This window comes from Cynocephalus volans, chromosome 17, assembly GCF_027409185.1.
Source record: "Cynocephalus volans isolate mCynVol1 chromosome 17, mCynVol1.pri, whole genome shotgun sequence".
Taxonomy (NCBI): domain Eukaryota; kingdom Metazoa; phylum Chordata; class Mammalia; order Dermoptera; family Cynocephalidae; genus Cynocephalus; species Cynocephalus volans.
The window spans coordinates 37,676,813-37,692,900 of record NC_084476.1 but is presented as its reverse complement, the minus strand read 5'-3'; the positions used below and the strand labels follow the sequence as shown (position 1 = coordinate 37,692,900).

The 16,088-nt window shown below is 46.6% G+C and overlaps 1 protein-coding gene across 1 annotated transcript in view; it reads right to left on the bottom strand.

Moving 5' to 3' along the window:
* GABBR2 (gamma-aminobutyric acid type B receptor subunit 2) overlaps window positions 1-16,088 on the bottom strand; it is a 378,270-nt gene that overhangs the window by 161,845 nt on the left and 200,337 nt on the right. The window contains exons 5-6 of the mRNA XM_063082450.1: window positions 10,579-10,644; window positions 3,415-3,615 (exon numbers count right to left, since the gene is read on the bottom strand). Coding sequence (XP_062938520.1) covers window positions 3,415-3,615; window positions 10,579-10,644 — 267 coding nt within the window. The remainder of the gene's footprint in view (window positions 1-3,414; window positions 3,616-10,578; window positions 10,645-16,088) is intronic.

Sequence of the window (16,088 nt, the reverse complement as noted above, 5' to 3'; positions counted from 1 at the left end):
TGATGACCAGACAGTGTGCTCCTGGGCCCACTGAGCCATCACAGGAGGGCTGATCCAGATGTGACCCTGAGCATGTCACAGGTCTGGAGCAACAGTACACAGAGGGGGGCAACACTGAGATGGGATCAGGAGTCCTGGATCTGTGCCGACCTGCGGCATGAGTACCGGATTCCTGCTAACTAATTTCTACCAACTGGGTAGCTTAAAACAACAGACATTCTTCCCTCACAGTTCTGGAGGCCAGAAGTCCAAAGTCAAGGTGTCAACAGGGTTGGTACCTTTCGGAGGCTCTGAGGGAAAATCTGTTCCATGCCTCTTTCCTCGCTTCTGGTGGCTGCCAGCAATTTTTGTCTTGGAGACACATCACTCCAATCTCTGCCTCCTTCTTCACAAGGACTTCACCTCGATGCATCAGATCTCCCTCTGCCTGTCATTGGATTTAGGGTCCACCCAGATAATTCAGGAAAATTGCATCGTGAGAGCCCTAAGTTAATTACATCTGCAACATCCCTTTTCCAAATAAAGTCACATTCATAGGATCCAAGCATTAGGATGTGGACATGTCTTTTTAGGGGCCGCTATTCAACCCACTACAGTGACCTTGAGTGTGTTCCTTCCCTCCCTGCACTTTAGTTTCCCTATTTGTAAAATAGCGAGGATGGCAGAAGCCTGTTTATTTGCTGTGGCTCTGATAGTGTTTGCTTGTCTTCATGGACACCAGTGGATCCCAAAAGACAGGCATCAATCCAGCAGCCAGTGCCATGCTGACCGTGGTTACACACACAGTTATGCACAATGCAAGCTGAAATTCATGAAACGTTTCTCAACTCTCCAGAACTTCCTTCAGCCATACACTTACGAAGGCAGCTGGGGAAGGAGGCTTGTGGTCATACTATAAATAAGAATGTTTTATTCAACTCTGGGCCTCACACCTTTGGGAGGGAGCATTCAACAAGTGCAAGTGCAAGAGGACTGGCTGAGCATGGGGAGGAATTTGACAAACACAGCTTGTTGGGGGCTGGGTCTAGAGTGAAGCACATGAAACACTAACTTTAGGTGTGAAATTTAAGGAGGAATCAAAAACTCAGGACTCAAGATAAAAATATTTTAATGCCATATTTTTAAAAATCAAAACTTTTCTTGCATTATTTTGATTAACAAAATACTGCATTAAGATATTTTTTTAAAATCTCAATTACTGATGTTTTTGGCATCCCCTTAAATTTTGCCCTTAGTCCCTGCCCTGGATCTATAAGTTACAACTGGAGGGACTGGGGTTGTTTAGTTTGGAGAAGGGACATCTCCAAGAATATGGTCTCCACCTCCAAATCTCTGAAGGGCAATATGGGGCAGAAGGGCCAACAGGACCCAAGTAGCCCCAGAGGGACCAGTGGGGGGGGGGATTAAGGGAAAAAATAGCAAGTCCTCAGATACTGGAAGATCTGAGAATCTGATATGAGGCTGGACTAGTTGGTCTCTAGGAGCAGCTCTAATACTGTCTGATTCTGCAGATTTCCCCGTGTAACTTCTATCACCTTGTAACTGCGGGATAAGGTGAGAAATGCCACGTCTTGCTTCAAAAACTGCAGGGACAGGTACTGGGTCTCCTTGATTTTCGGAAGCCACCCTGATGGCCCTGTTCCATCCTGGGGAGCCTATGAGTGGATCATCCACACTGTGGGGTGAGGTGAGCAGGCCCAAGGTGTCCCATGCACAGGACAGTGATGGGGCAGAGGCCAGCCTCCCCATCAGCCCCAAATAAGAAAAGTAAAAAAGGAAAGTCAGCGATCTGGGAGATGTTGATAAAAATAACTAAATATTTCTTCCAAAAAAAAAACCATGAAAAATAAAAAAATAAAAAACGATCTCCCTAAAAATGCATTCCTGTGTACTGCTCACACGTCTGAGTGGCTCCCACCCTGGATAAAATCCACACTCCTTAGAACAACATCCAAGGCTCTTCATGTGGCGTCTCCTGGCCCTAACCCCCTGCTTAGCTCCACAGATCTCATGTGTAATCATTTAAGTCTTTGGTCTTCTTTAAGTTTCTCAGTTTAGTTATTATACTGTCTACCTTCATGGATTTTTTTTTTTTTTTTAGTTTCTGTATTTTCCTTGAATTTTATACTATTTTTAGATTAAAATATAGGGTATCCCTGGACTCAAGTATGTTAATGAATTGCAAACTTTGACAACTTTAAAAATAACTCTTACAGAAATAAAATGAGTTATTTCTGCTCATTATTCAACATCTCAAAAACATTTTTATATATGCATTAATTTTTATATGAAAATATTTCTTTCAACATTTTCTGCCCTGATGCCAGCATGATCTAAAGAGATGTTCACAAAATGTGTCCTAGTGATTTGCCATTTTTGGATGAATTAATAAATCATTTATGTGGAGTTGATTCTTACTGAGATTAAGTAATGAATAAAAAGTATATATATATATAATTTTTTTTTTTACTTTCTCGTGAAGCTTATTCTTTAAACCCTGGGGTTAGGTGGAGAATCAACTGTGTGAACACAGAGAAGACAGAGAAAAATTATGTGCACTGCTGTACTGAATTTTGGCTGGTGGTCAGAATTGACAAATGGATGTTACCACCTTTACCAGGGCTGTCATCACCTGATTTTTGATAATGCTTACACTGATAAAGAATTGTGTACTCCTGCAGTACTTTTACGTATACCATACCACCTGGTCCTCACAACAGCCAGACAAGATAAGCAGGGCAGTGGGAGCCAGCGGAGGCCCCAAGGACTGAAGCACCATGGCCTAGTTCCTGCTCCCAGTTATGACATCATCAAGGTGCCAGCACATGCTAGCAGCATTGCACAACCTGCCATCAGTCGTCCTGATAACCCCGGAGGAGGGAACTTTACCACTGTCATACAGATATGGAAACAGGAGCTTGGAGAACTCAAGTTCAAGGTGACATAGCTGGTAAGTGACAAAATTGGGGTTTGAACTAGTCTGGCTGGTCTACAGCATGTTTCCCAAAGTCTACTTGAAAGACTTGGGCCTTTCCTCTCCTTCAGGAGAGTGTGAGTGAGATCGAGAATTGACATTCCAGTCAGAGGAGCACAGGATGAAACTGGTAGAGTCTAAAAGGCCCTGTAGTGGGTGTTGCCGAAGTCGAGACTTCATCTCTTACATGTATACTGGGTTATGTGCCTACAGAGTATCCTCACCTCATTTGATTCTCACAATTCTCTAGAGGGGCATGCAGTGGAGGGCTGGCCAAGCTCATTTTACAGGTTCACGAGGCTCAGAGAGGTCAAGTGATTTGCTCAAAGTCACACAGCAAAGGTCAGGACAAGATCTATACACTTTTTGTCAACATCATCAGACAAGATGATCCAAGGAGATGTGCCTGGGAGCTGAATTGGGCAGACCAAGGCACTGACCTTTCCTGAGATGGTCTTGATCTGCTTGGAGCTCAGGGGCTCGAAGTCCACACCGATGTAGCCCTCCATGGCGGCAAGCAGATTCTTCCGGAGGCAGCGTGATGAGTTGGCCTCTGTGTGCACCTGCTCCCACCAGGAAGGCTCGTACCAGCCCGGGATGATCCACTGGTATTTGCTGCCATACACGTTCTCCTCGTATGCCTGCAACACATGGGGTGACTGTGAAGGACTCTGGGTCAAGCACTTGTTCAAGGATCTGTGCCCTGCGAGAGAGGTGAAGAGGAGTCAGGCTTCCTCTTAACAGAGGATATACTAATTTTTCTATTACTTGGATCTCCTCTTTGTTATCTCTCAAAGGATCCAAGACAGTTTATGGACAACATGTATACTAAAATAATAAACACTGAATAAAAGTTAAAACACAACAGCCTGGGAAAATATAAATTGTAATATGTTTACTGGATGTGAATGGAACAGAACATAGATAAGCAGACCAAAGTTTCTAACACTACACATAATTAAGCTGCATATTTCACCATGAACTTCCTGGCTTCCCAAGAGATAAGGGCAACAAGATCATTTTCACAGCTCTCATTATCGATAAGGAGAGAATGTATCAGGTCTTTGGGGGGAACCCTAAAAAAATGCCTCGTACAGAAGATACGGTCAAATTAGTCAGCATGGTGTTGACAGCATCGCTACAACAAATGGGTTTCATAAAGCTGTTTTTGCTTAGATCTTTATTAAAAGCTGAGGTCACACCTCAAAACACAATCCAGGGGGAGCAATTTTCAAGGGGCCAAGACAATTTAATCTAAGTGTGTCATTTATATAAGATGCCACTTGGCAAACTGAGAAGTCTCTGAATCTTTACCCAAAGCATGGAATGCATAAATTCGGATCCTAAAAAAGTCCCTTACAGTTATATGCTTTACACACATCTTATTTGATTGTCATTCACATTCACCTTGGGAGGTGGTTAGGGCAAGGTTTATTATCCTAATTCTAGAGATGAGGACACTGAAAATCAGAGAGGGAAAGTAACTTTTCCAAAGTTACACAGCCAGGGAGAAAAGTCAGGCCTGGACTCTACATCTGCTGACTTTAAAACCACAAAGCCATACTGCCTTGCCTCCCATTTACACAAAAAAAGTCATCAGAATGTTTTAAAGCACCTCTACTTGGCTTTAATTCTTCTTGCAATTATTTTATTTCAGAAAAAGCATGCTTTTTGATAGTTTCAATACACATAGAGAAATCTCACTTCGTAGGAATGTCATGTTCTGTCAAAATTGGGTCCAGAATAAAGTCTCTAAGAAGCGGTTGTGTTCCTATCAGTACTCAAAATGCCTAGGAGTGACTTCAGAGAACAAGGGTGGCAGGAAATTGCCTCTGTGTACTGTGATGGATGTACACATTTTAAACAATTCTTCAACTCATTCCTGGGGAGCCACCTATATTAGAAGGACATGTTGGGAATCAATTCATGTCACACCCTCTGGTGTGCTCTGGCATAGAACAGGGACAGCATGAGAGCCCAGAGGATGTGGAGAGGAGAGCCTGAGAGATTGTTCTGGATTCCGGGAAGGTTCTGCCTGTTCCACTTAGGCTGCAGGAGGCTACACCAGGACCTGTCCATGGAAGCATTGGTCAGAGCTCACACACAACAGCTTCTGTCAAGTCTAAGAGTTGGAGGGGCACTCCCCTCATGCCCATATCTGGGGGGGGGCGAATCTTTTCAACCTCCCTTACCACCTGAGAAAGCCCAGCCTGCAGTGGGGAGCCTCTCACCGAGGTAGACGTAGGTTAGAATGTTTGTTCCTTGACTTAAGCTCAGATCCCATATCCGTAGCCTCCACCCATTGGTTTATTAAAGCTTCTGGAGATTAAACAGAAATCGTTTACTGAAAGAGCTCTTCAACTATCTCAGGGCAGTGATCACACTGCCTTGTTTCTAGACTCTTCTGATGACATGGGACCTTCTCCTTCATTCTAGAAACTACATTTCCTGTAATGCAGCCTTGAATCATAGTCATTTTCTCAGCAACTACATTATAATGTTGCCCCAATTAAAATTATGGAAAACAGAGAGAACGCCAATATTTCAATTACCTAACAAAATCCCAGTTGAACAAAAGCAGGCAGTCTCCTGAGCTTCCCTCTAATGAATGGGATTTAGTCTACAGAAACTTTTTTTTTTTTTTTAAAGAAAAGATAATGCTAGATCCTGGTGGAGGACTAGACTTTTTTTTAAAACAAGGGTCATCTCAGTGATCCCAGGTCATTTAATCAATGGCAGAATGTGAGATTTCATAACTCTCATCTTTTACTGACAGAGAGGGTTCCACATGTATCGAGCCCCTCTTATGTGCCTGGCCATTTGTATATATTATTTTATTTTCACAACAACCCTATGAGGTATGTGCTATTATCTCAATTTTATAGATGAAGAAATTTGGCTCAGGGATTGAGGAATGTGCCCAAACACATACAGCTGATAAGTCAAAGGGACAAGGCTCAAAGGCCATTTTTGAAGTTCCTTCTTTTCTTAGCAAAACAAAACAAGAAAAAATTTGGAAGCTTTCTCAATCTTAAAAGGTTGAGGCCAGATGACAGCCCCCCTTATTAGGAAGGCATGCTAAATAAGAGTTAACAGATACCAGAGGGAGGACAGGAAAAGGCCTTGTAATCAGAACGAAGGCAGATTTTCCTCCTCACGGAGGACAAAGACAACGTGATCATTAAATGGCAGCACTGAGCAGAGTTAGATCTGCTGTGATAGCTCTTTGACCTGCCATTGTTCCCTTGTGAGCTGTTCCTTGTGAGTGTATTTAATGGAAAACAGAAGCTTAGTCCATTTGAATGACAACACATGTTGTTTAGAGCATTAGTCAATTACGATGAAGATAAAACTTTTTCTAACCTAGCTTCTGACCTTCTGGAAAAAGAATATGGTCAAGTGGCACTAGGTTCTCTGCCATGTGCCAGCTGGGTAACTATGGCACACAGCTCCTTGGGCCTCACTTCTCTCATCTACAGACTACGGACAGCAAAGCCTGCCTCACTGGATTGGTGTAAGAATTAACTGAGATAATATGTGTACCATGAGTGGCAAACACTATGTTCAGAAACATTTTAGCTGCCCCTGTCCCTCCTTTAACTCATAGCTTCATTCTGAACATTGGTCACTGTATGGCCACCCACAGTGATGCTCTTGGGCTCAGAGAAGACTAACCCAAACACCAAATGGCTACAGACGGTTGAACTGGGAGTTCTGGATCCATTTTCTATGGCTCTCTGTCTGCTCTCTAGTTGTCAGGTCTACACGGTCACTTTTCACTGTCATCAAGTCTCTCTCCTCACTCTGAATTTGCTGCTTTTAAGCTGCCATAGGCTTGGAGAGCAGGGAGACTGGATTGTTAAATATATGTGTGGAACAAAAGTAAGCAGGCTTTGAGTGAGGGTCTAAAAGGCTCTCCTGCAAGGGAGGTGATTGGGCTTAGGTAAATCATCTTCTGTTTAATGCAACTGCAGAAATGCCTCTGGGCCTCCATTCTGATGTTTCCATGTTCAGAATGGCTGGGATTGTTGGACACGTGAGCTCTAAGTAGGTGCTGGCATGCTTGTCTGTGTCCTGGAGGGTGGGACCATGTAAGGAGGGCACTCAATAAATGGTTGTGGAGTGACCGAACGAATGCATTTCCAGTTTCCTCAGTCATCTTGGCTTTCATTTTCTCTGCCCCCGGTATAAATGTGGTTTTAGGACCTGTGGCCACCAAACAGGTGCTACTGTGCAATGATTTGGGGGAGGGGGCGTGGTCCTGAGCTCACGTTCTTCAGCTCCATGAACTGCTTTGGTTCTTATTAGCTGCAGACATGTAACCATGTGAATTTTTTTAAAAAAATCCAATTTCCTCTTTTTGTTAAGTTTCCTTTTGCCTCCTCCCCTCCCCATGCAAGAAGGACACTTCCTTTTCATAGTGAGATTCACAACAATAATAGTAACAAACCCTCACATCAGTAAAGCAGATAACAGTGGGATGACGCTCTCCCTTCAGTGGCCTTATTTAAGCCTCTTGACAGCCCCATGAGGCAGATGGGGCAGGGATCACTGCTTCCATTCTAGAGATGAGGCAGCTGGGGACCAGAGATGTAAAGTGACCTGCCTGAGGTCACACAGCTGGCAGAGCTAAAATCAGAACCCAGAGCAGAGTGCCTGAGAATTTAGAACAGACTGTGGAGGACAGAGGAGATGACAAAAGCGACATGCCATGCTCATACTGTGCTGGAGCCAAAACGAACACGTTGCCACAGGGCTATAAATAGGCCTTGCATTTACTGGAGTCTGCTCTCCCCTTGGGTGGCAGCTCCAACCTCAAGAACACAGCAACACACTGCAAAGTCTGCATGGCAGCATTTGGATGGCAAGGACACAGTTGTTTCCATCAGGGCTGCACTTGACCCTGACAGGGGCAGGGAGGCTCGGGGGTCGCTGCTCTGAACAGTCCCCTCTCTATCACACACCAGTCTTGACCCAGCAAGACTTGGAGCAGAAGACATTGAGCAGACTCCTCAGGACCTTCTGGACCTGTTAGAAGAACTCCTTCCTAACCAAATAAGACCACAAGCCCTCGAGCACAGATTCCATCTGAGGGTTTGACACGTGGACTCAACACCCAACCAAAAATCCCTGAGAAACTCCCAAAGTTTCTAGGAGAAACCCCATCTCAAAATAGCAAAAGTCCAACAGGAGTGAAGAGGAAAATAGGGTGAGGAGGTGGGAGGATGTCCCCGTGCTGTGTTGAAGGCTGGCAGCCCGGGGCTTTGGGTCAAAAGGAAGACAGTCATGCCATCTGTTCTGAAGCAGAAACCATGGCTGGAAAAGCCACTTGGAAAATTATCTCTGGGCATGGCACAGAGTGAAATCACAGCCAGACCTGGGCTTTGGTTTGGCTCAAATCAGAATATGAGGTCTCTTTGTAGTTTTTGCAGATAGGAGATGGTCAGTGCCTGGTGCCCAGTGTGGCATCTTCACTGATCATTTTTATTAACTTATTTTTCCTGGAGTTATTTGTTTTCCTTATCTGATCAACATTAGTCACCCACCATGCACCAGCTTCTTTCAAAGCCCAGTAGATATATGGAGGGGAAAACCCAGTTTCTTCCCTAAAGCAGATCATGTTCTCCAATTTGGGGCATTGTTTACTTTTTAAAAATGGACTATTTTTGGATTCTAAGTGGTAAGGAGCAAAGTTTTATGAGTTTTGGACTAAAACTATTAAATATATTCACTTCATATTCTCAGATTTTCTTATTTCTCCTTACATTTCAATATGGAAAGACCTCTTGCTACTCTTAACTGATACATAGAATGCTTGACACAATTTTGTGAAATCTGTCAGTAAACTCGCTAGCCCAAAGTTGGACCATTCTATCTTCAGACTCCAAGATCTTACATAAACAAACAAAAAGAGATTGCTGACATTTACTAAGGGCCCACTTCAGGTGCTATGCAAAGGGTTTTTGCTCATGTAATCTTTACAACAATCCCATGTGACAGGTGTTATTATTATGCCCACTTTACAGATGAGAAAACCGAGGCTCAGCTAGTATAGACAACATGCCCAACTTCAGTACTAAGAAGCAGAGCAGGGATTCAAGCCCAAGCCAACTGATTACTAAGGGCCAAGCTTCATCCAGGGTCTCCCGAAATGTCAGCCTCATTGCCTCTCCCTCCTCCCAAGTAAATGAGAAGACCATTGGGCAATTCTCATTTTGCTCCTGATCCTTCAGGAGGAAATAACCCCATGTTGACCCTGGCTTCCAGCCACTGCTCTGTCCTCGTTCCTCATCCCTTTTCAATTCCTGCATCTGTCCTGAAACGGGGTACCTGGAGCTAGGTGGAACACCCCAGGCAGGGTGTTTTCTCTCCAGAAAAGAGCAGAGAAAGCACCCTATCCTAGGTGTGGACACTGAATCTGAGTTCACCTTGGCTGTCTGGCAGCTGTGCTCACCCTAGAGACCTTAGTCACCATAGTAAACTTGGGGTCAACTGAGACTCCCAAATTCTCTTCTGTTCTCAGCACACAGTGCTCCTCATCTACGCTTCAACTGCCTCAGACTTAGGCAGCTTGATTTGTTCTAATTATAACTTATATTAGAACCATTAGATGTAACATTCTTGAATTTAACCAAATGTTCAGCCTGTTCAAGGCTGCATTCCAACATATTTCACGACTTCTAAAATTCCTATGTCCTCATCCAGGCTATTGACAAAAAGGTCAAAGAGAACAGAGACTGTGGCCCATAACTAGAGACTACAGCTAGAATAACCTCGGTCTAAGAGGAGAATCTCACTGGGTAGGCGAGAACTCCCATAGCCGGGACTCCCATTCTGTTGACTTCTCCTGACCAGGGTGCAGGAGGGGGAGCCAGAGCATCACAATGGAAACAGACTTAGCTCCTGTGATAGAGCCCTTATACGTAATTTAAGTTAGAACATCATATGGAGAAAACATATTTTTTCAGATTAAATTGGGAATCAGGTGAATGGGGATTGAGCCTTGGTTCTGTCACCAACTAGCTAAGGGCTCTTGGACAAGCCCCTCCACCTCTCTGCAACTCTGTTTCCTCATCTGTAAAATGGGAAAATCATAGCTGCTTTACATCATATTGAAAAGATTAAGTGAGAAAAGGTATAAAAAGTACTTTATCATCTATTACACACCAGACAGCTGTAAAGGATTCAAGAGCAGATACTGAATAGTGGATAGTTTGTTCTAACCCTAAGACTCTCAGACCTGCTTACAAGGCAGGGAGGGGTCTGGGTCACTTTAGTCTCCCCCGATAACTGGCATCCCCTCTGTGCAGCACACGCAGCAGGGCTTATGGTTAAAATGAGTGGACTCAGAATTAGCCTACAGGGCTTAGACAATGGCTGAGACAGGGAGCGTGGCCGATGGAGGTTCCTGGCGCCTCCTGTGACTGCACCGCGGGGGCTTTGTCGCCCTGAAAAGAGGAAACAGCAGTGAGCACAACAGTTCAGCTTCTGAGAACCCTGACTCCAGTCCTATGATCCCACTCACAGGCTGAGCAGCGAGAACGAGTCTGAGAAAAAGCCTCATGAACCTCCCCAGACACAAATGACACAACCGTTTTACTTACACAACAGAACACTTTGGCTGCCATATGCTGGTCAAACTGGCCAAGGATGATGCGCACGTCATTCCCCTGTGGACAGAAGGACACGTATGTGAAGGTGAGCACATAATCGGCCCTCCTTGGAGGGCTCAAGGCCATGGTCAGAGAACATTCCTGTGAACCAGGCTCCCAGCCAAGAGCTACACCTGGGCAGGTGAGCAGCGCAAAACCTCGCCCCACCCAACCCAGCCTGTATTCTCCAACCCTCCTTGGTCTCGTGGGCAAGCCATGAAGCAAGCCTGTGCAGGCTGGAGGCTAAAGTTGACCGCCTGAGGAGACTTGGAAATCTCCCCTGCTCTCCTCCACCGGGGACAGGCACACCCTGCAGGGTGCTGAGACCTGTCTTTCCTTCCTTATACACATGGGGAGACAGGCCAGATGAGGGGAAAGGAGCTTCTAATGTCCCCTGGAGACCTGGTGGCAGAGACAAGACCTCAGCCAACCACACTCCCCTACCCCCACAGTTTTCTGGGCTGTTCTACTTTCTTGACAGTCGACTCCTAAGACATTCCTGGAGCCCACAGAGCTTCCCGACTACGAGGTTTCAGAGTGTCTTTGAGCTTTGAGCTTTGTTCAAATCTCAGCTCCACCAACAAGGCTTGGGTGGCCTCTGGTGTCTCCTTTTCCCATCTCAGCCTCAATTTCCTTATCTGCAAAATGGTAGTACCTACCTTACAGGATTATCAGGAGGACTAATGAGATAATCCTTACGAAGTGCTTAACACAGTGCCTGGCACATAGTGAGGTCCAATAAGAGCTAGATAATATTAGCACTAACTTTCCCACAGCCCATCCGTCTTTATTTCTAAGGAATTTGAAAGCTCTATAAATGCGATTACATTTATTATTTCAGTGTGATTAATAGGTCTATACTCTACAAGAGCCCCTGTGACTCATTCATTCAATAAACATTTACTGAACATCTGCCTGAGGCTCCCTCCTGGGTCAGGGTAATGGGCCCTTGGTCACTTTCTGGGGCACTGGGATCCAGGCTGGGCCCATGCCACAGAGAACAGGCCGAAGGAGGACAAGGGGACAGCTACCAGGAGGCCAGCGGGCCCTGGCCACACACCTGCTCCCCTCCCCGTCACCTCCTGCCCTCCATAGTGCGGCCCAGCCTTGCAGTGGTGCCACCTCCCTGCTGCTCATCCATCCTCTTCCAGCCAGCCCTTTGATGCATAAAGAAGAGAAATATGCCTTTAATGATCAGTTTTTAGCATCTTTCAAAATTGGAAAGTGCTGACTGGGAGGCCATTTTACTCATCATGTACTTTAGCAAAATAAAAAAGGCCTGGATTCTAAAATCATCCTTCGTTTGCAAGCAAGAATGGAAAGAAATGGAAAAAAAAAAATCTTGCTCTGAAAGGACTTTAAAAGATCGTTTACAGAGCAGTTGAAGGAAGGCAAGCCTTTGTCATCACCACGTCTGCAATGCTATAAAAAGTTCTAAACTGCTTCCATTCTGTGGACATGCTCCCAGGCATGATATAGGGCCTTTCTGCTTGCTTGTTAAAATCTTTCAGCATTTATTGCTGCTAACATGATCCATCCACCCATCTAACCTTCCTCCTTCCGTCCATTAATCCATCCAGCCAGCAAACATTTATTGAGCATCTACTTTGTGCCAAGTCCTGTGTTGCTAAACATGGTCTAGTAGAAACAGCTTATTGGATTTTGGAGTCACAGAGGCCTGGGTCCAAAATCCAAGCTCCACCACTGACCACTGGTAGTTGCATACCTGGGTCTTAATCTCCTGGAGCTTCAATTCCCTCACATCTGAAATAGGGAAAGCCCTACCAACCTTGCCCGGTGGTTGTAGGATTCATCGTCATGAAACCCACCTGCTGGCTTCCATGATGCTCTCTCCTGGCTCCCCTCCTACCTTCCTGGTCACTCCGCACAGACTCCTGTGCATCAGCTCCTCATCTTTCTGCCTCTCCCCAAGTGCGTGTGTTCTGGCCTTAGCTCTGTGCTCTCACTATTCTCCCTGGGCAACCTCATTTATGTCCCTGGCCACAACTGCCCTCTGTGTGCTGTGAACTCCCAGATCTCTCTTCCCAGCCCCAGTGTTCTTCAGCCTCTTACTGGACACCTCCTGCTGGATTCTCCCAGGTACTTCCAGCACAACACATCCCAGGCCAAACTCATCATCTCTCCCAAGAAGCCTCTCCTCCTGCTGTGTCTTCCATCTCTCATTCATCCAAGTTGGAAACTTGGGAGTCGTCTTAGCTGCCCCTCTCTGTCACCTCCCACATCCCAGCAATAACCAGCACCTGTTGGTTCTGTCTGCTCACTAGCTCCCGAATCAACCCCCTCCCTCTGGTCCCACTGCCCTGGGATCAGTCACTGTCGTTCCCTACCTGGTGAACAGAACAGCCTCCCAACTGGATCCCTGCCTTTAATCCTGCCTTTTCCACTTCAGTCTCCACAAGAGCAGACAAAGGGATCATTCCAAGATTCACATCGGATTGTGTGAAGTCTTTCCATGGCTCCCTGAGCTTTACAGATCAGACTCTGAGCACCTTAGTAGAACATTCAAGATTCTTTACTGACTCCTGCTCACTTCCCTATCACATTGAGAATGAGCTACCAGCAGTTCCCTAAAACAAGACTGCTGTTCATTCATTCATATTCTTACTCTGTCCCCTCCTTCTTTCTGCAAGCTTGTCTGTCCAGAATGCCCTTGTCTCCCATCCCACTCACTCTGCCTGGATAGTTTCTACTCACACTTCCTGCCTTAGCTCAGGCTCCCCTCCCCTGAGAAGCCATCTCTCTGTCCCATCAGGATAGGTGGCCATTTCCTCCTCTGTGGCCCTGGAGCACTCTGCGCTTCCCTCCATCGTGGCACAATCCACTTACTTGTCTGTCTTCCCCACTGGACCGAAAGTAACTTGACTCATCTCTGGGTTCCCAGCTACCAGCACAGGGACAACACATATGTCAATAAGTAAGCGCTAAGTGTATGCTGCAGTGAATGATGCTGTGTGCAGTACCAAGCACAGTGCCTGGCCCTCACTGCTTACTCAGTAGCTGGCAGCCATGATGATCACTCCACTAGTACCCTGCTATCACCAGGCCCTAGGCACTGATTGGGTCCACCACGTCCATTTCTCAAATAGGCTGAGGGACCTACATCTTCATGGCTGACCGCCTTACCACCTGCTGACAGATAAATAACCAGCTCTGCCACTTGTGGACAATTTAGAGTTTCCATTGCCATGACAACCAAGTTGCAAGGGCTGCTCAGTTCTTTGCTCTCAGACTGTTAGGTATGGATGGGACTCAAGGGATCACCCTTCAGGTAACTCCCTCCCAGAGAAGCGAAAGGCTCTCCCAAGACTGCACAGCACCCCAGAGCCAGAGCTCTCACTTTGGTGCCCCATGACTGTCAGAGGGCCCCAGAGAGAGATCCTATCCAGCTCCAGGTCGGGCCTGATGCAGGAAGCTGTCAAGACCCACTGTGCTTCTAGGTGGTGAGTAAGGGAGGGCAAGACACTGCAAGGTCTTGGAGGGAAGAGGAGAAGCCAGCACCCAGCGCACCTGGAGCTTAGAGTCCAGGGATGGGGGAGGGACGAAGGGGGGATGAGACTGGACCAGGATCCTTGTGCAGGGCACCGTGAGAGCAGTACAAAGAGTTTGCGGTGCTTCTCAAACTGGGGTGTGTGCATCCTGGGGCATGAGGAAGTGTCCTGAGGGTATGAAAAGCATAAATATACTGGGTCCTTCCTTCTGGAGTTGCATCTAATTGGAAGCTTCAGGGATTGGGAGAAAGAAAGGTTCTGGATTTGGGGAATTGTAACAGTTTTTATGCACACATGCCTGCTCTCACAACAGTTCCATAATCACACTTTTCAATGCTGTATAACCTGTATCTCTTTTCAATGTTGTAAAACCTGTATAATGTCCAGAGAATGGAAAGAGAAAATTGGGGCTAGCAGTGGCCCCTGCTCTGGCTGCACCCCCCACCTCCCTGCGAGGGTTATGGGCACACTCTCCTGTGCCGAAAGGGACTGGGGCATTTTTATGAGTACTGGGGGGTGAGGATGGAGAGCCTAGAACATCCCTGAAGATGAGGGTGATAGAACAGAGCTGTGATTTTACAGAGAATGGGGAATGTGGCAGAGGGCAGAGTCTGGAAAATCCCGCACCCTTCTGTGAACTAGGCCCTGCAGGGGGTTTCCTGGAGTGAAAGTAGAGGACTTGAAGTCAGACAAATGATAACTTCTTTCCAGATGACTAGGTCTAGGGTTGTTGACCATACAAAGAGACCTATGTTCACACCCTCAAGAGGCCAGTCCCACAGAGAAGGGGCACAATAGAAGGAAACAGCCACGAGGATGGGGGTGAGGTGGCGGGGACGGGTGCTCAGCCCAGACTCCCCACAACAGCAGCAGGACGCGGGAGGCAGAAGAGCCACGAAACTCCCTGTGGAGAGGAGCCCAGTGTTGCCCAAACCCTGGGGAGACGTCCCTCGTTCATGGTCTAGAATCACTTTGTCTCTGGGATGCTTAAATCACACCTATGTGCACACACGCACACTCACACATACAAGCAGCTCTTAAGAAGGATGAGCCAACTCAAAGAGCTAGTGTGTAATCACCCGTTTGCAAGGGATCCTAACAGAAAAATAAAGCACAACTCCTAAGCTCTTTCTAGCTGTTGTGCTAAGCGGTACATCAACCCCACCCTAGGAGGTGAGTGCTGTTATTATGCCCATTTTGGAAAGTTTCACGAGCAAACCAAGGCCCAAATAATCAAGCAACTGTCCAAGGTTCAGTAGACACTGTTGGTCCCACTGGGTCTTTTCCTCTCCTCAGGGCTGGAGCACCCACTGCAGTGGCATTGAGGGTGGGCTATTGGCAGCTCATTCCTTTCTCTGGAGAACTGTCTTCAGCTAAAGGGAGCTTCCTGGCCCTGGGAGGCCATGCTATGCTCCACCCTGCAGACAGCAGCCAAAGACTGACTCACACAGGCAGAAACTCCAGCCCTCTTGCTGCAAGATGGTGCTGTCTGTGCTCCAGAGACCCCCAGGGGGCCGGGCTAATCTTGTCTCCAGCACAGACAGTGTGTTGGCCTCATTCGCTCCTGCCTTATCCTGCCGAGGGTATTCCCTCGGTTAGTCACTTTTGCAAGAATCTTAGGCTCTGTTTCTAGGGAATTCAATCTAAGACAGCAGGTCATACAGGCAGGAAGTGGTGGCACCAGCCATGACCCCAGGTTGGTGTGGCCCCAAAGCCTGAGTGCTTACCCACTCACCCCTATCTACCACCTCCCAGGCTGAGAAAGCAAACCCCACCGGTTCCGGGCTGCTGGAGCTCAGCAATCAATCTGCAGCAGCAACTATCAAGAAAATTCCTGCAGATTTTTGAGTGAAAGGACTGGCACAGCAAATGCAATCCTGAGTCATTAAAATAGCTGGAGTGCATTTGAGAGAGCAGGAAAGCAGAAGGCTAGCAAGATCACGGCCATCCTGT